Source organism: Fonsecaea multimorphosa (genome assembly GCF_000836435.1).
Source record: "Fonsecaea multimorphosa CBS 102226 unplaced genomic scaffold supercont1.28, whole genome shotgun sequence".
NCBI lineage: Eukaryota > Fungi > Ascomycota > Eurotiomycetes > Chaetothyriales > Herpotrichiellaceae > Fonsecaea > Fonsecaea multimorphosa.
In genome coordinates, this window is record NW_015971662.1 from 99,130 (window position 1) to 123,824 (window position 24,695).

At 52.0% G+C, this 24,695-nt stretch overlaps 9 protein-coding genes across 9 annotated transcripts; 6 read left to right on the forward strand and 3 right to left on the reverse strand.

Annotated features, from left to right (window-relative positions):
• Positions 1-81: 81 nt before the first annotated feature.
• Positions 82-842, forward strand: Z520_10114 (uncharacterized protein; the record flags this gene model as incomplete). Its single annotated transcript, XM_016780608.1, has 3 exons — positions 82-368; positions 425-531; positions 598-842. 3 exons carry the CDS (start codon positions 82-84, stop codon positions 840-842), a joined length of 639 nt encoding a protein of 212 aa, XP_016628211.1.
• A 116-nt stretch (positions 843-958) lies between these two features.
• On the reverse strand, positions 959-1,795 carry Z520_10115 (uncharacterized protein; the record flags this gene model as incomplete). The annotated part of the gene is made up of 1 exon (XM_016780609.1): positions 959-1,795. The coding sequence occupies one exon, from the start codon at positions 1,793-1,795 to the stop codon at positions 959-961; it is 837 nt and encodes a 278-aa protein (XP_016628212.1).
• A 276-nt stretch (positions 1,796-2,071) lies between these two features.
• Positions 2,072-3,637, forward strand: Z520_10116 (uncharacterized protein; the record flags this gene model as incomplete). Its single annotated transcript, XM_016780610.1, has 1 exon — positions 2,072-3,637. One exon carries the CDS (start codon positions 2,072-2,074, stop codon positions 3,635-3,637), a length of 1,566 nt encoding a protein of 521 aa, XP_016628213.1.
• Positions 3,638-4,663: 1,026 nt separating this feature from the next.
• Positions 4,664-5,431, forward strand: Z520_10117 (uncharacterized protein; the record flags this gene model as incomplete). Its single annotated transcript, XM_016780611.1, has 3 exons — positions 4,664-4,762; positions 4,891-4,986; positions 5,096-5,431. The coding sequence occupies 3 exons, from the start codon at positions 4,664-4,666 to the stop codon at positions 5,429-5,431; spliced, it is 531 nt and encodes a 176-aa protein (XP_016628214.1).
• A 1,163-nt stretch (positions 5,432-6,594) lies between these two features.
• Positions 6,595-7,818, reverse strand: Z520_10118 (uncharacterized protein; the record flags this gene model as incomplete). The annotated part of the gene is made up of 3 exons (XM_016780612.1): positions 6,595-6,841; positions 6,893-7,683; positions 7,768-7,818. The coding sequence occupies 3 exons, from the start codon at positions 7,816-7,818 to the stop codon at positions 6,595-6,597; spliced, it is 1,089 nt and encodes a 362-aa protein (XP_016628215.1).
• An 825-nt stretch (positions 7,819-8,643) lies between these two features.
• Positions 8,644-10,529, forward strand: Z520_10119 (uncharacterized protein; the record flags this gene model as incomplete). Its single annotated transcript, XM_016780613.1, has 3 exons — positions 8,644-9,576; positions 9,675-9,839; positions 9,978-10,529. The coding sequence occupies 3 exons, from the start codon at positions 8,644-8,646 to the stop codon at positions 10,527-10,529; spliced, it is 1,650 nt and encodes a 549-aa protein (XP_016628216.1).
• A 703-nt stretch (positions 10,530-11,232) lies between these two features.
• Positions 11,233-14,978, reverse strand: Z520_10120 (uncharacterized protein; the record flags this gene model as incomplete). Its single annotated transcript, XM_016780614.1, has 2 exons — positions 11,233-14,856; positions 14,907-14,978. 2 exons carry the CDS (start codon positions 14,976-14,978, stop codon positions 11,233-11,235), a joined length of 3,696 nt encoding a protein of 1,231 aa, XP_016628217.1.
• Positions 14,979-18,126: 3,148 nt separating this feature from the next.
• Z520_10121 (uncharacterized protein) lies at positions 18,127-21,656 on the forward strand (the record flags this gene model as incomplete). Its single annotated transcript, XM_016780615.1, has 4 exons — positions 18,127-18,378; positions 18,635-19,089; positions 19,322-19,547; positions 19,599-21,656. 4 exons carry the CDS (start codon positions 18,127-18,129, stop codon positions 21,654-21,656), a joined length of 2,991 nt encoding a protein of 996 aa, XP_016628218.1.
• Positions 21,657-22,715: 1,059 nt separating this feature from the next.
• Z520_10122 (uncharacterized protein) lies at positions 22,716-24,503 on the forward strand (the record flags this gene model as incomplete). Its single annotated transcript, XM_016780616.1, has 3 exons — positions 22,716-22,811; positions 22,905-23,306; positions 23,370-24,503. The coding sequence occupies 3 exons, from the start codon at positions 22,716-22,718 to the stop codon at positions 24,501-24,503; spliced, it is 1,632 nt and encodes a 543-aa protein (XP_016628219.1).
• Between the last annotated feature and the right edge of the window lie 192 nt (positions 24,504-24,695).

Here is a 24,695-nt window from a genome sequence, read left to right on the forward strand (position 1 = left end):
TCCGTTGTGAATCTCTTTGCACTCTTGTTGAGCAAGCAGCAATCCCTTCGAGCCACCATTTGGGAGCCCCCGGGGAGAAGAATGTCTGGATGGATCGGGGTGCGGAGTCTCATAGGAGCAAATACCCTCCGATGCATGCGATCTGAGCAAGCGCGACAATTGCAATCCGGCGCAACTCGAATTCTCAATCGGAACCTCAGTCTCCACACTGCAACGATATCGCTGTGCCGGAGGCATCAACATGAACTCGGGATCAAGAAGGGCCTCATAAGGGATCATATCCGCTCTCTGGAGTTGGACAGGAGGAGGTTCTCCACGACTCAAGTGACGAGACACGGACACCTGGATCCGCCCAAGCCGGGGGAAGAGTAAAGACCGACCTATGGAATAGAAAGACCTGACCGACGCTGATGGGTGACTACAGGCTCAAAGTTACATTCATAGACAAGGAAGGAGACGAGCACACATTCGAGGTTGCAGAAGGTGACAATCTGCTTGACATTGCGCAGGCCAATGATCTGGAGATGGAAGGTGTGTTCTGAGAACATTTCCCCCGGCCCATCCACAACATTTTTTTCGCTGACGATATCTACCAAGGCGCCTGTGGCGGCTCATGCGCATGTTCTACCTGCCACGTTATAGTCGAATCCGACGAAATGTACGATAAGATTCCAGAGGCCACCGACGATGAAAACGACATGTTAGACCTCGCTTTCGGCTTAACGGAAACATCGAGGCTAGGCTGTCAGGTAAAGATGGCCAAAGAGTTGGACGGGTTAGTGGTGAAACTGCCACAGATGACACGGAACATGCAGGCTTCGGATTTCGAGAAGCGCAGTTGATCATGAACTGAGGGTTGAGACATATAGACATGTACTATCACAAACCGCTCTCCATTGCTCCTCGCTGGGTGGGCGTCATACCCAGAAATCCTTTTCACAATCACGAGGGCCTCCGGTTATTGCGCTGTTGTGCTCTGAGCATTCTTTTTCCCCGCGATCAGGTCCAAGAATCCCTGCTTGCTCATCTCGTTGACCTTCTCCTCCCGGTTGGCCATTCCTATGGTTCCCTTCTTCCGTTCTTCCTTGGCCACCTGTTCAGCTTTGACCTGAGCCGCTCGTACAGCGTTGAAGAGCTTGACCACGCCGCGCTGGGCGATCTTCCGCAATCTCTTTTCCTCCTCGGCCACTTCGCCGGCCTGTCCCGTGCTTAGGCCTAGAACGTCCTTGACTCTTCCTCTTTCTAACTCTTCCTTGCGGTCTGACCTCAATTTAGCCTTTGCTTTTTGCTCCAGACGGTCATTTGCGAGAGAAACGCTGGTTTCCGCGGCTTCTTTACTTCTCGATAGGACAGGATCTTTGCGAGCGGATTGTGATAGCTTGGTCGACAGGATCTTTGAAATAGAGGTGGAAAATGCTTCCGGGTCGTTTCGCTTGCTTATATGTTTTCTTCTGTCTTTCTCATCGAGGCTCTCTTCCGGACTGTCCTCGGCCGAAGTCGCAGCTTCCTCAGAATGCGTATCTTCGTCTTCGTCTTCATCTTCCGTTTGTATATCAGACGTGTCCTCGGCTACAGCCCGTGGAGACTTTTTTCTTTGCGACTTGGCCGTTTTAGTAGGGCGCTGCTCTTCGTCACTCTCCTCCAAGTTGACGGGTGTAAATCCCTGATCCTCCTGCTCGTCCTCGTCGCTTGAGCTGTGGTACTCTAGTTGTTTGCGGATGCGTTTCTTCGGTCGCTCGGTCTTTCCACGCATTCCATCTTCGACTTTACGTTTCTTCTGCGAAAGAGGGGCCATTTTGGACATGACACGGCGGAGGAATCAGTCTGGATGAGGAGATCGGGGTGTTGGTGCTACCATTCGAGACTGGCCAAGGTTTGTTCTGGAATTTCTTCTAAAAATGCCCGGCAAAACTGCGGCAACTCCCACTGGTGATGTCCATTCTTCCCCACACTGGCGGCGAGAACATCAACTTCGTGCCACCTTCACCCTCTTTTGATTGCGCCGCCCTCATACGTAGGACCTACCTGAATATCACAAAACCTCTTGCAGGCACCCGTATATCTTTGCAAGATGGTTCTCTCCGACCTGGGCCGGCGCATCAATGCCGCCGTGTCGAATCTCAACCGAGAACCCAACCTCGACGAGAAAGCCTTCGATGCCATGATCAAGGAGATATGTTCGGCCCTCCTATCGGCCGATGTCAATGTGCGACTTGTGAAGAATCTGCGAAAGTCGATACAGAGTGCCGTCAATTTTAAAGACCTTCCGCCCAACACGAGTTCCAACCAGAAGAAGCGCATGATACAACAAGCAGTCTTCGAGCACCTTGTCCAACTTGTCGATCCTCATGCTGAACCCTATAAACCCAAGAAAGGCAGGTCGAATGTGATCATGATGGTCGGTCTTCAGGGCGCGGGAAAGACGACAACGTGCACGAAGTTGGCGAGATACTATGCGGCCCGAGGATTCAAGGCTTGTCTGGTTTGCGCCGACACCTTCAGAGCAGGTGCCTATGATCAGCTAAAGCAGAATGCTACAAAAGCGAAGATACCATATTATGGCTCACTTACACAAACAGATCCTGCAGTGGTGGCTGCTGAGGGCGTTGGGAGATTTAAGAAAGAGAAATTCGAGGTTATTATCGTGGATACTTCGGGGAGACACAAGCAGGAAGCAGACTTGTTCCAAGAAATGATCTTTGTCCAAAATGCGATCAAACCGGATCAGACGATCATGGTGCTAGATGGCACCATTGGTCAAGCCGCCGAGGCTCAGTCGGCCGCATTTAAAGCGACGGCTGACTTTGGTGCTCTTATCATCACAAAAACAGATGGCGGTGCAGCAGGAGGTGGAGCTATCGCTGCCGCAGCTGCAACGCATACCCCTATTATCTTTCTCGGTACAGGTGAACATCTGGCGGATCTGGAGAGATTCGATGCAAGATCATTCATTTCCAAGCTACTTGGATATGGGGACATGAGTGGTCTGATCGACCAAATCCAAACACTCACACGGGAGTCGGCAGGGATGAAGGAGACCCAGAAACATTTGGCAGAGGGTATCTTCACGATCCGTGATATGAAAGAGCAAATCACCAATATTATGAAGATGGGCCCTCTTTCCAAGATCGGCAGCATGATACCTGGTATGAGCGGCCTGATGCAAGGCATGTCCGACGAGGACGGAACTGAGAAGTTGAAACGCATGGTCTACATTTTTGACAGCATGACGGCCAAAGAGCTGGACTCTGACGGCAAAATCTTGATATCACAGCCGTCTCGAATGGTGAGAATCGCCTGTGGATCGGGCACCAGTGTCAGAGATGTTGAAGAACTCCTTACACAACATAAAGTGATGGCTAGCGTGGCCAAGAACATGGGTCAACAAAAGAAGAACATGGCCAAAGCGAACAGTATGTTGCAAGGCGGCAACAGGCAACAACAGCTCGCAGCAATGCAGAAACGGATGCAAAGTATGGGTGGTGGCCGGGGCGGGATGCCTGGCGGCGACCTAGGCAAGATGATGCAGATGATGCAAAACATGGGCATGGGGGCTGGTGGCGGAGGCGGAGGAATGGATGCTCTTATGCAGCAGATGGGAGGAATGTTCGGCGGTGGACGGGGTCGAGGAAGATGACGGAGTTTTGGATGCCTCGAAACTTTTCCAGATCACGCTACACGAAAGCATACCCAACTTCTTGGTCGAAGATCATCCGACCGACGATGCATGGTGTGGACGCTACAGCTCCCTGATGGGGCAGGTCAAGATGGGATCATCTCCACAAGGCGTTCTCCGCTGTCAAGTTCTCCTGAGAAGAGTGTTTTACTCATTTCGGCTAATTGCTGGCTGGAACCAATGCGAAGAGGGACTATATCTTTGTGAGCTCTGTCACCAGCTGCACAGCGGATGTGGTATGGACTCCAGCACCTTACGAAGGAACTGTCAGTTTTGGACATCTTCAAAGGCGCAGAAGTTCTGAATGCTCTTGCCGTGAAGACCGAATGTGGCTTTCGGTCTCTTTGTTTCAACCAAAGACTCAGGGATATGAGAGACTTTGTGTCGCAGCAGCAAACCAAAGAGATAAGCTAATGAGCACAATGGATGATGGCGAGGACTGCAATGGGTTTGTGAGCTCACTTCTGCATCTTACAGAAGGACAGTTGGCATATCGTATAACAGTTTCTACGCAAGCTTCCCTCCATTGCCGTGGACTGGAAATAAGCTTGAAAAGTATATAGCCCTAGCTCTATGTCGCATTGGATTGGCATGTCGCGGCTCAAATGGTCGGTTTGAAGAGATTGACCTGGCGTTCCCGCTCCAAAGAAGTCGAACATAGGCCTTTCTGGACCGCACACACATGTTCTCTCCCATGAAGATGCATTCTACCCTGCCCAGTACACGGTCCTCCCCCTTCCGGCTGCAGCCTCGCCAACTTGCCATGCACCCGACCGAGTCCCGTCCCTCCGCCAATCGGAATCCCGAATTATTTTCGCCGCCAAAATCCCGCTCCCGATCGACTATCGTTGCGAATTTCGCCGCAAGCCATTTTCCCCAGATGCGCCTCCATTTATTTTGCAATTGTATCCGTCCACCCTGCTTGGACAACGACTCTTCCTCCCTGACCGCATCCACTCCTTACCACAACCGACAACCTCCTTCACAATGGCGTTCCCAGGCGCATTCGGCGGCGCAGGGATGGGCGGCGCAGCAGCAGGAGGAAATGCAGGCATGAGCGAGCAGGAACAGCAAATGGTCAAGATGGTAAGAGGACAGAAGACCTTACGAGGCTCTGGGATGACATAGGTCGCGGAGCATGGTCCTCCAGACATCCTGGGGCCTGTGAATTGGCGCAGAAAGATGTGATAGCTAATAGGATGGTGTTCGAACAGATGCAAAAAGGCATGGAATCCTGCGTCGCAAAATCAGTTCTAGCAGGCGGAATGGGCTTCGTCCTCGGTGGCGCTTTTGGCCTGTTCATGTCGAGTGTTAGTCCGCACTTTTCTCCTTCTCGCAACTAATCCTTCCCCCGCATTCTGCCCGTGGACATTCCGCATTTCATCGCAAGACGGCTTTAATTGACTTGGCTTGTATTAGATGGCATACGACACTCCCCTCTCCCCTCAAGGCCAACAAATCACATCGCTCCCCGTTCGCGAACAACTCCGGAGGGGCCTCAAAGACATGGGTTCGAAATCATACTCGTCGGCAAAGAACTTTGCCCTCATCGGTGCGCTCTACAGCGGGACAGAGTGCGGCATAGAAGGGTTTCGGGCAAAGAGCGATCTCTACAACAGCGTCTCTGCCGGATGTATCACGGGCGGAATACTGGCGCACAAGGCGGGTCCCCAGGCTGCGGTGCTCGGGTGTGCCGGCTTCGCGGCATTCAGCGCGGCCATCGATGCGTATATGCGAATGCCGGAGAGCGATTGATTGAGGAAGACGAAAAGACGCTACCAATTTGTCTGGTGGAGATGAAAGAGGTGGACTAGAGCGGCGTTCGAGGAGAGTTTTGGTTTTGATGCGTTCAATCCATGGCGTTCACAGGCATCGTCGGGATTGGGTTATGAAATGTACAGCATGGTCACCGCGGCATTCTCCGGGTGATATCGCGCTGGGAGCTGCATACAGGGTTCACAGGGACACGAGCGTTCAGCGAAGCATTTGCACGGCGTAAGAGCGGGGTTAGGGCGCCTCGAGAGGAATCTCTTGAAGAACGCAATGTCTTCTTGAACAAATCTTTGCAAGGGGGATAGTTGCAACTGCTGGGGATTGGCTGTATAGATACGGCTGGCTGAGACAGACTCATCGCACGAGGAATATGGCGCAACTGGAACTGATGTCTTTGTCCTCGACTAAAGACGGGATGAACAAACACTGGCGGCGTTATGATAGAATTCTCTCCGCTTTTGTGTAAAGTATCTGAATATGACTGTTAATCTCAAGTGGCTACATATGAACATTCAAACCCACTGGAGTGATCAGCGTGTAGGAGCGGCTGTGCAGATTCCAATAGATCAGTCGGTCCAAGATATGAAGGTATCTCTGTCTCATGGAAGTATGTAGAAGCTATGTTCCCAAGCATCAATCTCCAGGAAACTCCTGCAATCATCGCTTCCTAGCATTTCACAATATATCAGGGTTCAACCCAAAAGCACTACATATGTGGCTTGGGACATTGAGGTTGAATATTCATTCCATGGCTTTGACCTGATATCTGCTTCCGTAGCAGTAAAGACCCACCGTAGCCTCTTCCGTTTTTTACTACTGCGGAGCGTTTGCGCTTTGAGTGCGCTGACATCAAGTCGACTTACATCTTACATCCTCTCTATCCCTTTGAGTTCAAGAAACGAAGAGTGGTGGTCTCAGTACAGAGCCGCCACACAGTTGAGACGGAACTGGGATGAAGGCTATGGCATGTAATGTTAAAGGCTACGGATCTAACTGCTAATCAGCGCTCAAGAAACTCTGCTGTGCTTCAGATATGTGTCCAGCTAACAGGTATCGTGAATCATGCAGTACATTCGCTTCCCCCAGGATCATTCTGGCACGAACCGCAGCAACCCTCGCCATGCATCAAGCAGCGCGAGACACTCCTAAATGTTCTCCTTTTCAAACTCGGCCTTGTCAACCACACAGACAGCCTTCCCTTTCATCTTTCCCGAATGAGCCAGCTCGACCATCTTCGGGACTTCCTCCAGCCCATAAAAGATATTCGTTGCGACTTTGATTCCGTGCTTTCCCGTGTCGTTCAGCATTTGCTGGCTGTACTCTTGTCCCGCAATCAGTGTCCCCTTGATGCGAATGTCTCGGAAAATCAGTTCCTGGAAGGCTACGCTGACCCTATCGAGAGGTCAGCTGTTCGGTCTGCTATTAGGAAAAAGCCATACTCACCGGTCGGGCTGCGCAGTCTGCACCATGGTCCCATGCATCCTCGTAATAGCACAGGCCATGTCGGCCGAGGTCTCGTGCTCGGATACGTTGATCGACGCGTGGACACCCAAGCCATCTGTGAGCTTCTGCACCTGCTCCACGACCTTCTCTTTCCCTTCCCTCGCGTCGAAAATGTGCTTCGCACCCGCCTTTTTGCACAACTCAAGCCCTTCGTCTCTCGCATCAACAGCCACGACGTTGATCCCTTTGGCCATGGCAAATTGAATGCCCAGGTGGCCTAACCCGCCACCGGCACCGACGATGCCTAACCACCCTCCCTCCGGCACCTCAGCCACAATAATGGCGCGGTATATCGTACAGCCGGCACAAGCGAGGGGTGCTGCACTCGCAAAGCTCACATTGTCCGGAATATGACAACTCGTCCGATTGTCGACGACGTGATACTCACTGAAAGCCCCATCCACGAAAACGCCAATATGCCCCTCGATGTGCTGACAATATTGATGCCAGTCGTTCGGACCCTGACAGTTGAGGCACTTCCCACACGGGTTTCGAGGGAGACCGGACATGACACGATCGCCCTTTTTGAAATTGGTGACTTGGTCGCCTACCGCAACGACGATGCCTGTCCCTTCGTGCGACGCCGTGCAGGGCAGTTTTGTCGGAAACTTGCCGGCGACTACCATGCTGTCGGTGTGGCATAATGATGCAACCACTGTCTTGAGCAGGATTTCGTGTGGCTTGAGACTGGTCGGAGTAGGTACTTTATGGATCTTATAAGGTTTGTTGAACTATCATCACACACAGTCACCTCAGATCAGACTTCGCCCTGGCGGATGATAGATCCACGTCCTAACAGCCGTGTTCGAACGTACCTCTACCACCTGCACCGCAAGCATTTCTTTGGGGACTCCCTCGAATGCCATCTTGTGAACTCGATCTTCTCCAGGTGGTTCTTTCCTTTCGGTCGCCGTTCGATCAGAGAGAGAACAAGGAGCTATGAAGGGATATCAAGAGAGCAGTCGAGAATCAGAGAGCAATGAGTCTGGTTGAACGTCCGTGGATCCAATGGCATGATGTCAGTGGACGACATGAGCCCGGGACACCCACTGGACGCATATAACTCGTAACCGAGGGGGAATCCGGTGTCAGTGATTGGCTCCCCTCACTGATAGACGGCGGGCACGGCGGCCGCCTTGTCGTTGTCGCCGTTTCCGAGCGGAGTCATTACCTAAGCGCCAAGCTTTACGGAAACCACTAGGCCAAATGCGGCAGCCGTGACTCCTTTGACAAAAGAATCAACAACTAGACCTTTGTCGCGCGAGCAATTGCAAAGTCATATCCTTTGGAGACGGATAGTCTGCCTTTTTGACAGAATGACTCCAAGAGACTCTTCCTGTGGCTGTTTGCCATGTATCCTATGCAATGGCAAGTGCTCTCTGAGGACCATCTGGGTCTGAATGAAATCACAGAATACGCCGCAAAAACCTCGTTGAGGAGCACCATGAATTCTTTATTGGGGACCATGAGCTAAATGTGTCTTTCATTGATGGCCTGGACCGGCACACTTCCTTTGTCAACTGAAATTGATCTTTCGATGCGTTCAGGTTCTAACTTAACAGTAATATCGCTTGCGCCTCGCCACTTTTCCCTGTCGTTTATAGGTAAAGCACTATCTTTTACTTTCACACTTAAAAACCACACTTCCCTTGCTCACCCCTCTGGTTGAGAGGGCATCTACTTCTCATACTATGCCTGTACAGGGCAAGGACTTGAACGGTCGGCCATTTGACCTTGCCGATTTCGGTGATGCCAGAGACTACAGTTACAGATACAGGCCAAGATTCCTTGACGAGCGTGCGGTTCCTACGGACTTGGATCAGTTATGGTATGATGATCGAAAAGCGAGGGGAGCTTTTGGAAAAGAGAAGGAGCAGGAGACCTTCCTGCGAAAATACCTCTTCTTTGAGCAGGACAACGATGATGATGAAGAGTGGGGGCCCGTAAGACTGCTGGGGAGAGGGGGCCACGGCCTCGTCGGCCTCTGGCAGAAACGAGACGACAACAACCGGATTGTTGATGAAGTGGTCCTGAAGGAAAGCAGGTACAGCAGAGCCAATAGCAGGGCCGCCCTCGCAATGGAAAGCGACCCGAATGCTTATCCCAGGCACCTGGCAGAAGCCGCCATCCACAAAGACATCAATGCGCAGCATCCCGGTGTTGCACCACATTTGCGCAAATACAAGTTTTTCTATCACGACATCAACGAGCGGGAGGGCCGATATCGATTGTATTTTGAGCATTGTCCCTTCGGAACTCTTGGTCGCCTTGGCCACCTATACCGGTGCTGGGATACCTATCTTCCCGAGGTTTTTGTCTGGTATGTCTTCTATTCGCTGGCAAAAGCGTGCGAAGCCCTTCGGGATGCTCCACCTTTTGACAGCAGGGCCATCAAAGAGGAGTACTGGAGCATCCGCTTGGAAGAGCTGTTCTGCCTTCACATGGACTTCAAACCAGACAATGTACTCCTTGGTTATCCTTCGCACGAGGGTGCGGAGTACCCGTCCGCTCTCCTAAATGACTATGGTTTATCCATGTATACGGCGGTTAACGACGACCCTGACTTTCGAACGTGGAACCCTACTTACATGTGGCACCGCGGCACCCATTCCTACCAGCCCACGGTAAGCAAGCGTTCATCCATTCCCGCTCACCCTCTCTTTCAAAGAGTGCCGACTTGTTATTTTGACGTTTGGACGATGCTGACGGGAGAACAACGCAGGAACAAAACCATTATGGTGTGGAATGGGAGATGCCTCCGGACGGAGGGCGGCTCAGAACCCGGGATGCGCAAAATCGGGAGCTGGATTGGCACAGAGCTGCGCGTCAACGTGAAGAAGACAACCAAGAGGCTGGCGGCGATGTGATCTTCGATCACTCAATGAACGTAAGTTGCTCTTACAACAGTCGCCATCCCTTCTGGCAATGCGCACTGCATATACCTTCCCCCCCCTCACCCAAAGTGTTACAATAAGAATTATAACAGACATTGCTAACATAGTCATCCGCTTTCCCTTGGGCATAGGTCTACGGCCTAGGTCAGACAATGTTCGAACTCGTGACACTCAGGAAAAACAACAAACATCTGCACCGGATCCGCGCCAAATGCCTCACAAGGTTCCAGCGGAACGGCAACCACCAGATCTCGCATGTGCTCACCAAGAAACCGGGCGTTTACAGCAGCCGGCTCCGTCACTTGATCCACCGCTGCCTGGATCCGAACCCGGCAAGTCGCCCCTCCCAGATGGAAATCATGGACCAGACGCGCCGCGGTCTGCGGCTGGCCATCAAGCGCGCCAAAAGGGACGGGAATTTCCCGGTAAAAGTGTACTTCCGCGACAACGACATCAACGAGATGCCCCTCGGGGACGCGGGCTTCCAGCCGCAGCGGAGGGACTTTTCACGTCTGATTGAGAGCGAGTTTGTCGACCCGGACGCTCCCAAGCTGAAACTGCCCGCGGACAAGTACGGTGGGTTCCCCGAGGCCTGGTCCAACCCCAGCTGGAAGCAGATGTACGATCACCGCAACCCGCACGATCGCTGGTTCAACGGGCTCGAAGGCGACGGCAGCAACTAGGGGTCCTCCAGTACGTACTGTCCGGTTCGCCGTCCAAAATGGATATTGGCCTTTGCCTAGCGACGTGAAGGGAGGAAGACATTTGTGTGTGTTGCGAGGCTGTCGATGGATCCGAGCGTGTTAAGCTGTTAGTCCGGGACGGCGCACTGCCTCGGAGAGCGAAGGGAAGGAATGGCATTGTTTTGATATGAGGAGTCGTTCTGCAGACATAACTATGTGTTTTGAGAAGCGGTGGTTTCCTTTCATTTTCCCGTTTGTTTGATTCCGCACTAGCATCGGAAAGAAATGGATAGATTCGGGCGCGGATTGTCGTCGCTGTTACCTCAGAGCGAGATACATAGAGAGGGAGATGGATGGTTGAATATGTGGATGGTATTGTAATTTTAATTTCTGTCTTGTGTACATGAACAAATGTATCCCTTTTTTCTTAACAATAAGCGCCGTCGCTTCATGCCCCGGCCTGCATGCATATGGCATATGGTATGATATTGGATAAAGAAACATCCAGCAAAGGTCTCTCCAAGTCCAAGTCCGCCCTTGGTTCTCTGATGAAGAGGACACCACCGCTATGCATAGAGTGCGCAAACAAAAACCGTTCTTGTGTAGTCAAATCGGTGGGAGGGGGCCTCGTTCCATGGCAAATCATTTCGTCCACTTCGTCCCCGATTTTCTCTTCTTTTTCAATCTTTCATTTTCGCCCTATTCAAGCCCTCCTCGAGCCGTCGGCAGGAAACTCATCAGACACAATCAACCTGGTATTGACGTTCATGCTGCCCAGTTCGTTGAGCAAGAGCTTGAATGCATACGGCAGCGTCATCCTGACCACGTTGGAGCCCGGTTCGCCGGCCTTGCTGCACCGCTGACACCATCTTGCAAAGGCCATGAACCCGCAATTTTCACAGACGTCCACCTGGTGCTGATCGCTTGACAACATGAGCCGCTCGCGGAGCAGTTGGGACGCGCCGTACGCGATGAGGCAGTCGCGTTCCATTTCACCCAGTCGTAGACCGCCGTCTCTGGAACGCCCTTCTGTAGGTTGACGCGTGAGGATGGCTCGGGGCCCACGAGATCGGCTGTGCATCTTGTCTTGGACCATGTGTTTGAGTTTCTGATAGTAGATTGGGCCCGTGAAGACGTAGGCAGGTAAGGGTTCCCCGGTAATGCCAGAGGTGAGATAGTCCTTGCCGTCGTAACTGTAGCCCGCTTCGATCAGGGCGCGGGACATGTCTTCAAGCTTGCTGCCCCCAAACGCGGTGCCGTACTCGAATTTTCCCTTGAGGATGCCTGCTTTGCCGGAAACGAGCTCCAGCATTTTGCCTACCGTCATTCGAGAGGGGAAGCCGTGAGGGTTCATGATGATGTCTGGCGTGATACCCAGATCTGAGAATGGCATGTCGACTTGCTCGGCAATGATTCCCACAACACCCTTTTGTCCGTGTCTGGACGAGAACTTGTCGCCGACTTCTGGGACCCTCGTCTGCCGCGTCTGAATCTTGATAACTTTATTACCGGCTTCGGTTTCAGTCACCATGACTTTGTCGATGTAACTGGGGTCCGGAAGACGATATTTCTGTGGCTGTGGGTCCCACCCAAAAGCGCGAGGACTATCAGAGCCATTTTCTGACAGTCCCGAAGAGTTGGCGTTCCTGGGCACATATTTGTTGACGTAGATCTCTCCGCTACTGATTTTCTCACCGACAGACGCCACCCCATCTGAGTCTAGTAGAGCATGACCTCTGGCTATGGTGCCGTCATCATTCTTGGAAGGAGGGTAAACCACATCGGAGGACTCATTCGCATAAGTCTTGATGGTGACCGGGTACTTGCGAAGGACCTGGCAGCGACCAAAACCGCGGTCAACCGATGCCTTGTTGAGGACGAGGGCATCCTCGATGTCGTAACCGCTGTACGACATGACAGCCACCGTCGCGTTCTGACCAGCAGGGAGTTTGTCGTATTTGACCAGTTCGATGGTCCTCGTCTTCACGAGGGGTTTCTGAGGATAGACCATTAGATACAGCAAGGTATCGATCCTTAAGAACTGGTTGTTGGCAATGAAACCGATAGCTTGTTTCCCCATGGCGCATTGATAAGTGTTCCGGGGCGACTGGTTGTGATGAGGATATGGAATCAGCCCTGCAACTGCCCCAAGGATCGTGAAGGGTTCAATTTCCAAGTGAGTGGTTGTTGAATTGATGTCGGATTCATACATGGCGATATTGCTATCATTTTCTTCGTTGACATCCAGATATTCCACGAGACCGCGCGCCAGAAAGTCGTCAAAGTCCATCGATCCCTGTCTGAGGGACTTCAAGTACCGTTTGGTGACCTTGGATTTCTTATCCTCAACAATAATCAGGGGCCGGCATATCCGACCTTCATCTGTTGCCACTTGGATCGTGTTGTGGTGATGGTTGATGAAGATTGATACAAACTCGGAGATTCGTCCGGATCTGCGCAGACGTCGAAACGACGATAGAAAATGTGAGGGCTGGCGGGTAGCGGCGACAGGAGTGCCATTCAACAGCACGAGGTACGACCCAGTGGCGTAGAGTTCTGATCCGCCAACTGTAACTATGTCTTCAGCGCCTAGCATAAAGATAAGTCGTTTGATCGGTGCCTCTTCGTCATCTGTTGTGATGTGTGTCATCAAAGCTAGGTTCTTGACCAAACCACAAGCTTCACCTTCAGGCGTATCTGCTGGACAAAGCATGCCAAACGATGATGGCTGGAGCGCCCTAGGGCCACTGACTTTGCGGGTCTTCTCAAATTGACTCGAAATTCGGGTCATCATGCCGAGAGATGCGATGAAGCTCAATCGACTGAGGAGGTGAGTGACACCAGCTCTGTCCATTCGAAAACGCTTCAAGTTCCAATTGCCAGTGGCGATTGCTCTGTTCATGCCTTGAGTGATATTTCCTGACGCCCCGACCATGATCCTAACAGGATCTGCCAAGGCGGTCTTATTTTGTTTCCTCAGCTCTTTGTCAATCTTCATCTTGACGTCGTAATTGAACTTTTTGAACAAGTCCTCAAAGAGCAGAGAAAGTAATTGCCCTGCCAGCTCCAGGCGCTTGTTGCCAACGTAATCTCGATCGTCGACTAGGGCCGGGTTCCGCTTTGCCATCAGAGCGCGGCGTGCCATATGTGCTACATAGAGGGCCTTGGGCCTGAAGTTGAGATCCTCTATTGGAACATGAGCAATGAAGACGGTACTGATAGCTTCGACAGCTTCCTGAACGAAATTTCTGCGAGCTTGCCCAAAAGGGGTCGACTTGGCAGTAATCTTGAGACGTGCTCCAATGTATTCTAGGGCCTGTTGTTGGGTATGGATTTGATTCTTGATCGTTTCTTCGAAGTTGATCGCGAAGTCGTCTTGTAGGGTTGGGTCGGGGCCAGCAACGATATTCATCATGTCCATATCGGAAGAGACACCCATTGCTTTCAACAGAACACAAATGGGTATATCTTCCTTGAGAATATTGTGCTTCATGTATAGGAGGTCCTTCCTGAGCACAATATAACTCTTTGACTTTCTTGCATGAGTGGAGCTGGTGACCGAAGCAGTAATCAGGTCTTTCTTTGGATCGGCCTCGACAATGATTCGGTTCTTGCTGAGCTGCTCCTGGACCAAAATGACCTTCTCAGTGCCGTTGACAATGAAATAGCCACCGGGGTCCAGAGGACATTCATCCATCGCGCACATCTCGGCTTCCGACTTATTGGCAAGAACGCATTTATTACTTCGCAACATTAATGGCAAGCGTCCGATTGGCACAGCCTTGGTGCGAAATGCATCCTTCGTCTTTGTGTATCGGATATCGACGAGAATTGGAGCCGCATATGTGAGATCCCTCAGGCGACACTCATTGGGGGTGACACTCGATTCCTTGAACTCTCTTCGGTACAACTTCTCCATCTCGTCGTTCCTGCAGGGTTTTCCAATATAGATGTTTTCATATTTGATGTAAAACTTTGGATCAATGTCGCTTGTAATGATCGGCTCAGCGTCGATGATCTTCTTCAGCTCGACATCGACGAAGTGATTGAACGAGTCCACATGTTGCTTGACAAGCCCCTTCACCTTCAAGAACGCAGGGAGCAGGTTCCATTTGTCTCGAGCAGTATCGATAGGATCTGTCAGAGACTTGTCATAGTAAAAGGGCTCTAGCGCCGCGTCGAAGCTGTCTGCATGGTGATGGGGTCTTCGGGATTGCCTCCCAATCTTGGGGTTTTCCTTTGTGGTCTGATCAGGTAACGAGTCTTTCGCAGCAGAGGCGTCCGCAGGAGGCCCTTCTTTAGCAGGTGCTTTGCGCACTGATGTAGTCTATCCATGTTAAATTTTCTCCTTACCAGGTAGGAGCAAGCCCGATTTACCTTAGCCACGGTCTTTCTGGCGGCATGCGAAGGCGCACCGACACCGCCATCGGTCTTTCTCTTGGCCGGCATTTCTCGTCAAGGGAAAGCAAAAAGGAGGAGCAGCGGTCCAGAAGCACACCATGCATGACTTGGGCCTGCACCGAAAGATCCCACACTGCAGAAATGTTGGCAGAGGCAATATTGCAAGCCTTAAACGAATCAGACGTTGAGGTGGGCAACATTTTTTGCAAATAATTCTGCCGCGATATGGATGACTAAGCGAGGCCAGGGCGGTGAAGGGAGGGGTCAGGCTCTAGGCTCCAGGCCTCAGGCTCCCGGCTGCAAGACCCAGTGTGGAAAGTGCGCCGAGGGCCCGTCTTCAGAAACACTTTCCTACACGAACCAGGTCCAACGGCTCCTCCATTGGATCATGGCCATGTTGTACAACAGCTCCAACTGAGCACAAAGACTCAGGTAAGCTTCCCATCCTCTATTTTTCATCCATGGGATGACCCTGTCACTCTGAAACACACAATGGCCCGAGATTCCGACGTTGGTCAGAGGACGGATGTGAATGCCCAACAAGGAGATTGATTTGCCCTGGGGACGCCCGAGCTCTCGGGCGTCGCAGACTCGCAGCGGCGAGTGTGGGGTTCTTTTCTCAATGGCCTCTTTTTCATACTTTTCATGCAGGGGATCATTTGTACACCTGGCCGGCGGGTCTGTGGCGTGCTTCCCGTTCATGGTCTTATCCCTCAATCAGATTCGAATCCTGGCTCAACACCTGCGTCAAGCCAGATAGAGCACTAGCTTGGATTTTCTTCGAGTGTCCTCGACTCTCGGACCACTTGCACTACGGCTAATCGGGCATGCCGCCGGAGTGCTTTCAACAATAACGGCGTTAAGAAGAGCTTTGCAATGCGAAGCCGGCAACCCATTAGCCCAGCTAATAGTCGCAGACCAGAATACGGACACCTCTCAACTGTTGTCATGCTTGTCGCTTGTGGTCTTATAGAGGACGACCACAATAAAGTGCAAGCATTAGCTCGGGCAGGAAACATCATTCCGTACCACCGCCTCTGTGATGTTGCCTATGTGTGCTTCTCGGAAGCAGACTCACTATTCCATTCACTACACATATGGACCAGACCAGGATTCCTGGCCCTGGCGATGCTCCTAAAGGTTCACAGCATGCCAGGATCAAACTAGAGGTACATGTGTTAAGCACCGGTGCGTTTGACGTCGGGCCGACTCCTGAATCAAAACGTCCAACTCCTGGATTTTCACAAGCTGTCTGCCTTCAGGTCATGTGTCTGTAAATGGCCTTGAAGCTGTCAGAATACCAAAATTGTGGAAGATGACATGACCACCCTCTGAATGTCTCATGGCAGGGGCCAGGGTTGTGGGGTACCAAGTGAATCTCCAGAGGTCTATTAACAGGGCCAGAATGATTGGATTATTGCGCCATGCCGATCAGGAGGACAGTGGAAACTTAACCGATATACGAGAACAAAGTATTGCCCAAAGGCCCTGCATTCGAGCAATTACAGAAGCCACCCAAGAGTATCCCACACGGCGCTGCAGAGGTGCTCATAAATTTTCGACCGGTCGATTCCATTTCTGGTGTCATTGTGTCTGAAGCAGGCCCGCGAGGGATGCTCGTCGGCCTTTGCTGCTCGGCGGGGGACCCTTATTTCTGCCGCTTGACCGCCATTTCGCCTGGATAGACCATGGGCTCATGGGATTGGGGAGCCAGACAGCGCCTCCCGGGCCCAAGTGTCAATTCCCCACACGAATATCTTGTCTGACGAGCAAAGCGTGGACGCACCAACGTGAGCGAAAGCTTGAGCCACCGTGCCCACGCTGTGATGCGCGCTCAAGAAATGACCCCATTGGCGCAGCCTTGAGTTGCGTCGCCGTTCCGACAAGGAATGAGAAAGAATTCTCACTCGCTCTGTGGCCACTATTGCCTATCCTGCAGCAGCCAGTTCCATCCTGAGTGGCTCTGACCCTTTCAGACTGCCCGCAAAGTCTGATGGGGAAAGACGTTTCTCCTTGCAGGCTTTGGCCTGATCGCAGTTCGTCACTTTCTCGCTTCTGGTCCCTTGCTTGTGGCTGCCGAGGGGCGACTGCTCACCAAGAGCCCGCCCACCAAAGAGTTGTGCAAAATGCCCACACTTAGGCATCTGAATTTTTGGGATATTCTTCAGGGGACCTGCCTGTAAACGAACAGACTGACCAGCCAAGTTGCAGTAACCTGCAGACAGGCAACTCTATCTACATAAATCAACATCCCTTACCGGTGATTTTCAAGGGGGACAAAAGGGGATCGGGCTGAAAACTTGGAGAGGACCCAGAGGAGAAGCTCGAGACAACACCCACGATACCACCGGAGTCGGTGCTACCTAGAGGAACCTCAACAACAGAACAGCGACAGACCTGGAACCTCAACTGTCGAGCTGGCCGTGCTGGTCTTTGGCCCTCGACTCTCTCTACCCTGGTCAACGATGGATTAGTCTCAGGGCTAACCAGAGGGAAAGCACCAGTAGTGGCAGAGGTAAGTCCCTAGCCAGAATACCCACGCTGCAACCAGGGTTAAGCTAACAACCTCGTCTAGGCCGCTACCCATCGAGCGCCAGTACCCACGCTGGGCTCTGGCGCTTGCCTAAATGCGCACCACCCAAAAAGCCCCCCAAGAGTCGAATCCAACCTCCACTGCTACTCTAGCACTCTCCAGATTTGATCCCATTTCTGAGGTGCCTTTCTCCTACTTCACCTCTTGCACGCTTGTAACAATATTCTTTTCCTTTTCTTGCACTCTGATTTTCCCATCACTGTCTTTATAGCATATCTCGACTGTCGTGCTGCCCCTCGGCGCGCACGCAGCGTTGGCTGCATCTCTATTTTCTCACTCCCTTTTTGTCATCTTGGGGACCACGCGCACGCCTGCGGGGATTGCTCACAGTTCTCGTTTCATTATTATACTGGATAAAGCGTCTTTGTGGTCGGTTCAGACATCATCAGGGTGTTCAGCGTCGGCCTTGCTCCATTCAAGGTATGTACGCATTCCACCAAGCCTCGAGCAAACGTGTGCCCACCTGTCATTTAAGCCTGTTCAGCGAGTCAACCCCGTATTCGAGTCCTACCCCTCGAGGGTCTAGCCCAACGAATCATCTGGATCTGGACGGTTGATGTATCAGGCTTGCTAATAGCTGTTTTCGCCGCATAGTCCTCGAACATGGCTTTCTCAAATACACTTAGTGGCCGCATGGAAGAACTACGTTTCCCCAACCTGCGGTCTCCAGACGCCGAAAGCCCATACAGTTCGAATGGCTCCTCAACCCGAGAACAAAATCCATTCTTCGCCAACATGCACTCCTCATCCAACGACGCTCGCGCGAGCCTCCAACGTCGCTTTACAACGGACTCGAGTAAGATGCCTGTGGCCAGACCGTTTGGTCAGCAATACACGTCCATGAGCTCCGCAGCGGTATGTCACATCTTTGTACAACGTTCTATTGTGATGTCAGATTGTGGTGCTTGGGAGGAAACAATAGGGCATTGTTGAGTGTCGAGCTGCGCTCGTGAAGTGAATGCTGGTCTCAGATCTATTAAACGTCACCGGCAATCGCGACACTAGCTGGTTTATAAATCTCCCTCCACGACGCACCCAACCAACTTCTTGCCATATCTTTTGTCTTTCCAAATTTCCGGTTGTCATCATGGCTGACATCGATCCACAACAGGCCAAAAACAAACAAATGTACGAAGACATCCAGAATGCTAAGCGCAAGGCGGAGGAGCAGTTGCGGCTTTTGGAGCTACAGGAACGAAGCCTTCAGATGGGAGCCACTACTCAGGACCTTGAGCGGATCTCTACCCGTGTGAATCGGATCAGTCTCAACGGCCCTGTTAGCGAACCCACAACTCCTCCAGAGTACGCCGAAAGTGGCTTCAGCAACCGATTCTCGCGCTCTAGCAGACTGTCTATGAACAGTATCATTTCGCCTCCAGGGCTCAGCAAGCGAGTCTCTCAATCTAGCTCTCAAGTCACCTCTCCTCCACCAAATCGTCTTTCAGGCAACGGCATGTACACCCAATCTCAGAAGCCATCTGCCAAATCAGTGCCGGGATCTCGAAGAGGCTCTGACGAAGACGAATACTATCCCGAGGATTTGCCCACCACTCGAGCTGCTGCTTCGTAAGTTGACCCCATGCTCCAAGTCACCCTCGCCTTCACCTTCCCTTTGTTCTCTTACAATAGCTTCTATGAGCACGTGTGAATGAATCTTCACCTTTTTTTCACATTGCTTTCACCGCTTGGCGAGAAGTCACGGGATTTGCATTTTTCAACTCGACGTTTTTGCGCACCTCACCTCCCTTCCCTTGGCCACAAGCAAGGACAGCAAACATCTAACTTCTTTGACCTCCAGGTTGAATCGCTTCTCTATGCCAGTCAATAGCAGTCGTCATCCACAACGCCTTAGTGTGAGTGGCACTGGAGGCAATTCATTTGGTCTTGCAAACACCACCAGCTTTCTCTTTGACGAGGATGATGACAAGCTCAACCCGCTTGACTTGACTTCTCCTATTGCAAAAGCTTTTGCGCAGCTTGAGGGTGACGACACCTTTCCAACTCTGACGAGTGACGGTCTCAAGGTATGTTATTCACCTCGACGCGCCTCAAACCTGGGCTCACTCTTTTAAAAGCTTTCTGCCAACTCTGCTGCCTTGGATCTTGCAAACTCCAAGACACCAGACCTTGACTGGACTCTTGGATCTCGTTACAGACCAGCTCATCAGAGCATGCCTCATACAGACTCTTCCATGTATAGACCTGTTCTTGCCAATCTCAACAACATCAGCAGCCCACCTGCGGACCGTCCGGCGGATCTGACGCGTCGCAAGTCTCAGCGCCATTCCATGGGAGTCACTTTTGAAGACACTGCGCCTCTGCCTGCAAGTCTGACTGTCTCTCGGCCCACGTCTCTCCAAACTTCTTACTCAACCAACGACGTCCCAACAGTCAAGAAATCTTTGACCTTGGACACTGTTCCCACCCCTCCCAAGACGCAAGCAGAGCAGCAGTTCCACAACCACAACGTCAGTCTGGGACGGATTCCTGCGAACGCAGTGAACAATCGTCAGAGCAGAGAAGTCGCCAACGGATCTGTCAAGCTGGAAGACAAAGCCATGTCTGCGGCCCCATTGTCAAGCTTGCACGCCAGCGCAGCGCCGTTCAACGCGTCTTTCACCACCACCTCAGACGCCAACGCGGTCTCCAACGCGATGGCCTTGGCCAGTCCAACCTCGACATATCCAGCCCCACAACCCTACATGTACAATATGCAAACTTTCAACGTCAACCAGATGAATCCCCAAGCCTCCGGTGCCGGACCCATTCAGCCCTTTGGCCAGTCTCAAGGGATCTATGGTATTAGCAATACGTATTCCGGCCCTCAACGTTCAGGCACTGGTCGCCGTAACCATGGTGATGAAGCTCGATTCAACAATGTCCCGCTTGAGTCATATCGAGGAAATCTGTATGAGCTTTGCAAAGACCAACATGGTTGTCGCTACCTCCAGCGCAAGCTTGAAGACGGCAACGAGGAGCATATCCAAGCCATCTTTGTGGAGACCTGTCCTCATATCATCGAGCTGATGACCGATCCCTTCGGTAACTACCTCTGCCAGAAGCTGTTTGAGCATTGCAACGAGGAGCAGCGCACTACTTTGATCAACACTGCCGCACCAGCACTTGCAACTATTGCTCTTAATCAACATGGAACCCGCGCTCTTCAGAAGATGATTGAATTCGTCCACACTCCATCCCAAGTCGACACCATCATCCAAGCATTGTCTCCTCGTGTGGTCGAGCTTGTTCAGGACTTGAACGGCAACCACGTTGTCCAGAAGTGCCTCACTCGTCTAGGAGCCGAACGTTCTCAGTTCATCTACGATGCAGTTGGCAACTTCTGTGTCATTGTGGGCACTCATCGTCACGGATGCTGTGTCCTCCAGCGCTGTATCGACCACGCCCAGGGCTTTCAGCGAGCTCAGCTCATCGCCAGGATCACTCACTGTGCCTTTGATCTTGTCCAGGACCCGTTTGGCAACTATGTTGTCCAATACATCCTCGACTTGGACGAAGCCGCCTTCACCAAGCCGCTTTGCGAGAATTTCTATGGCCGGGTTCCAGCCCTGTCGAAGCAGAAATTCAGCTCCAACGTCATCGAGAAATGCTTGCGTACTGCCGACACTGATACCAAGCGAGCTATGATTGAGGAGATGCTGATGGGCAACGAGCTTGAGAAGATGCTCCGCGATTCCTTCGCCAACTACGTGGTCCAGACCGCCATGGAGTATGCGGACCCTGCCACCAAGATGCGTCTTGTTGACTCCATTCGTCCCATTCTTCCCCTCATCAAGCAAACTCCTCATGGCCGCCGCATTGCCAGCAAGATTCTGGGCAATGACGTTCCGGGTCGTGGCAGTGCGCCTGCCAACGACAACATCCTCGCCAGCTTCAACAGTGGCCGCGCAAACAGCCGTCGCAATGTTCAGATTGTTGGTGGCGGCTTCAATGGCATTCGCACTTCCGACACGTACGGTCCTGCCGATAATGTCTCTGCTAATGGAAACAACTATGGTTTGATGGATCCAAATGTCAACATGTACAACGCGCACAATTACGCCAACGATGTCGGACCGAATGGCTACGCGGGCTTCATCAATGGTTCAGTTGGCGGCTCCAACAACGTCATTTGATGATTCGGTTCCGGCATCGAGGCTCTCGACACGCTTACGAGTCACGAAATGATGAAAATTTGAAGATTCCTTTCTGCACAGCATTCATAGACCTCGTCTTCATGCGTGCTACTCTTACGACTGTATCAATCCACACCACCAAAAAAAGCGTTTGAACACTTTTACGACAAACATTCTACGGCCTTCACCTGTATTATGCTCCAAAAGGCTATTCATCGGTCCAGCATCAGTCTGGCAGGAGATCAGAGACTCATGCCGAGTTTTGGAAAGAACCTAGAGCTCTTGCATGAATGATGGCTTGGTTGATTTCTTTTTTCTTCTGTCCCACAGGTTTTGAAATCGAGTGGGCCAGGAGACCTTTCTTGTTATTGGTTTTTGGAAAAAGCTCTGGAAAACACCAAAAAAATTTCATTCATGTTTCACTCAATCATGGTACCGACACTCTCGTCTTGTACTTACTCACGAGCATCAACTGGGAGAGCTGGCAAAATGTTCACACATCAGGGGAGCAGAGATGGTATTGCTCACTTTTGAAAAGCAAGTGGATGGATGCCTGACTGTAGTGCCGTGGAGCGGAATGGGTCATGTACTCAACAAAACACCAAAGGTCTCATTTTTGGCTAATGTCTCCATCGAGGGATCGCTCAGAGCCTGTACCATCAACCAGAGACTAGACTCAATAGCTAGAACGAACTTGTATCTTAGACCAAAAATTCCCTTGTGCTTTGTTAGTGCAGCACACTGTAGAGATGAGAAGTATCAGAAGCTAACAGCAGGTTCCTTGAGCTGAACAAATCCCCTACAATTAAGTGTGGGAGCAATGTGGACAGTGAGCTGGCTTGATTAACACTTTTCGCGGGCGGCAGAGACACCGCTTCGTCCCTCATATCCTCTCACCTCTCTATATATTAACCTGCGCAAGGCTGCGTGCGGGGAACGGCAAACGCGTCCAACATCACGACGCGTAAAGTCCGACCTGAAGCGAACTGAAGCGAACACCCACTCTAGAGAAGGCTCGACGACACACACCACCCTCGCCACAGCTCTAGCGAAGAAAGAATGGCACCTTTATTGCCCCCCGAACTCCTGTATATGATCCTGCAGAAATGCCCCTGCCGGAGGTCTCAGATCCAACAACTTCTGACATTCTACAATGTGAGCCACAATCCCAACCTCCGGTCCATCCAGCCATCCCATCCCCATCTGATCGTCTCAACTTCTTCTGACTGAGGAAATCAACGCACGCAGGATACCTTCCACCCTCCTCCTGTCCTAGTCGCCTACGGCCTCGACCCCGATCGCACAGGCAAGACCACAACTATCATCTCAGTCCTTGAATCCCGAAACCTCCAATACGGGGTTATCAAGAGTCACGAGTGTTTGTCGCAGCGGCATTTGCTCTCCAAGATATTCGCCGCTTGCATCAGTGCCTTCCATGGAGACGATGACCACCAATTAGAAGATCATGGATTCGACAGGACAGACAGCATCAACGCACTCTTAGAGAATCTGCGCCGGCTTTTCGAGCACTCGGCAAAGAAGAAGAGATTCGTGGCTGTGATCGAGGATGCGGATGCAGTTGCGACCAAGGGGCAGGGCCCGGGTGGTGGACAGACACTGCTCCCTGCGCTGGCACGGTTGGGAGATCTGGTAAACACAAAAAAAGGCCTTGAATGAGCAAAACCAACCCTTGCTGACTCCTGGAGTGAAAAGGTGCCCGGCTTCTCCATCATCCTGACCTCCAGCTCGCCTCGACCGCTCACCCTACACAAAGCCGGCGTGCCATGCGTGCACTTCCCGCCATATACGCGCGCCGAAGCGATCTCAATCATCATCTCTCAAACAACGCCGACAACAACAGCGCCTCCGCTGCTCTCGGACTCGGCAGCGCATTCGAAGCTATACGCCCAATTCGTAATGACGGTCTACGACAGCCTCATCTCATCGACCGCTTCAACGTCCATAGAAACCTTTCGTCTGGCTTGTGAGAGGTTGTGGCCGCGGTTCATCCACCCGATAGTGTCTGGTCAAGAACCGCCGGGAAATGCGAAATCGTGGGACTTTGCGAGACTACTGGTGGCGAATCGGGGTCTGTTTCGATCAGAGGGCGAGGACGCATTGCAGAACACGTTTCCAAGAAAGCCACAGCAAAATGGCCTTGAAGACGATAGTGTTATACCAAGTGCGCCAGCAACGCCATCAAAACGTGCCACTCCAGAATCCAGCCACCCTGCATCGTCGAGGCAACCAAGCTCAAAACCATCGCTATCAGAATCATCAACCATGACTAGGAGGCCGTCCCTCCTCAAGCATTTCCCAACACTTGTCCTTCTCTCGGCCTACCTTGCAAGCCATACACTACCAAAGCATGACATCCTGCTCTTCTCCCGCTTAAGCGCGACGTCCAGCTCGACCAGCAAGAAAATCCGCCGGCTGAGGCAGACTCCCACGAAGAAGAAAACGACATCTACCTCGACAAAGGACGCCGCGACGCCCACAAAATCGCGAACCAAGTCTCTGTTTGCCGCAGGGGCAAATTTCGGCATTCCGCGACCCTTCACGCTCGAGCGCCTAGTGGCCATTCTTCGGGCAATCCACCCGCAGGGCATCCCCAACCGGCCAGGTCGTGGCGTGAGTGATCGGATATACCGCGAGCTTGGAGAGCTGGAGAGACTGAGACTTGTTGTCCGGTGGTCTGGGTCCGGTACTGCCACCGGGGCTGGTGGCACGGGTGACGATGCAGGAGATGAGAAATGGCGGGTCAATGTAGGTAGAGAATGGGTTGTAAATATGGGACGCATGTGGGGGATGGGCGTCAGTGAGTACGAGATAGACCATGACTTGTAGTACCATAGACTGGGCACTATATGCAGGGAGTTCCAAGGAGCTTGCAAGCAAACATCTCCAGACTCGTCCCTCTGCTCAACTTCGCCGGGGTAGCGGCAAGGTTATGTCCTTCCCATGCCCACCATCTCGCGCTTGACACAAGACGTGCCTCTTCCCCTTGCATTGTCTCTACCTTCATCGAGGAATCGTGTT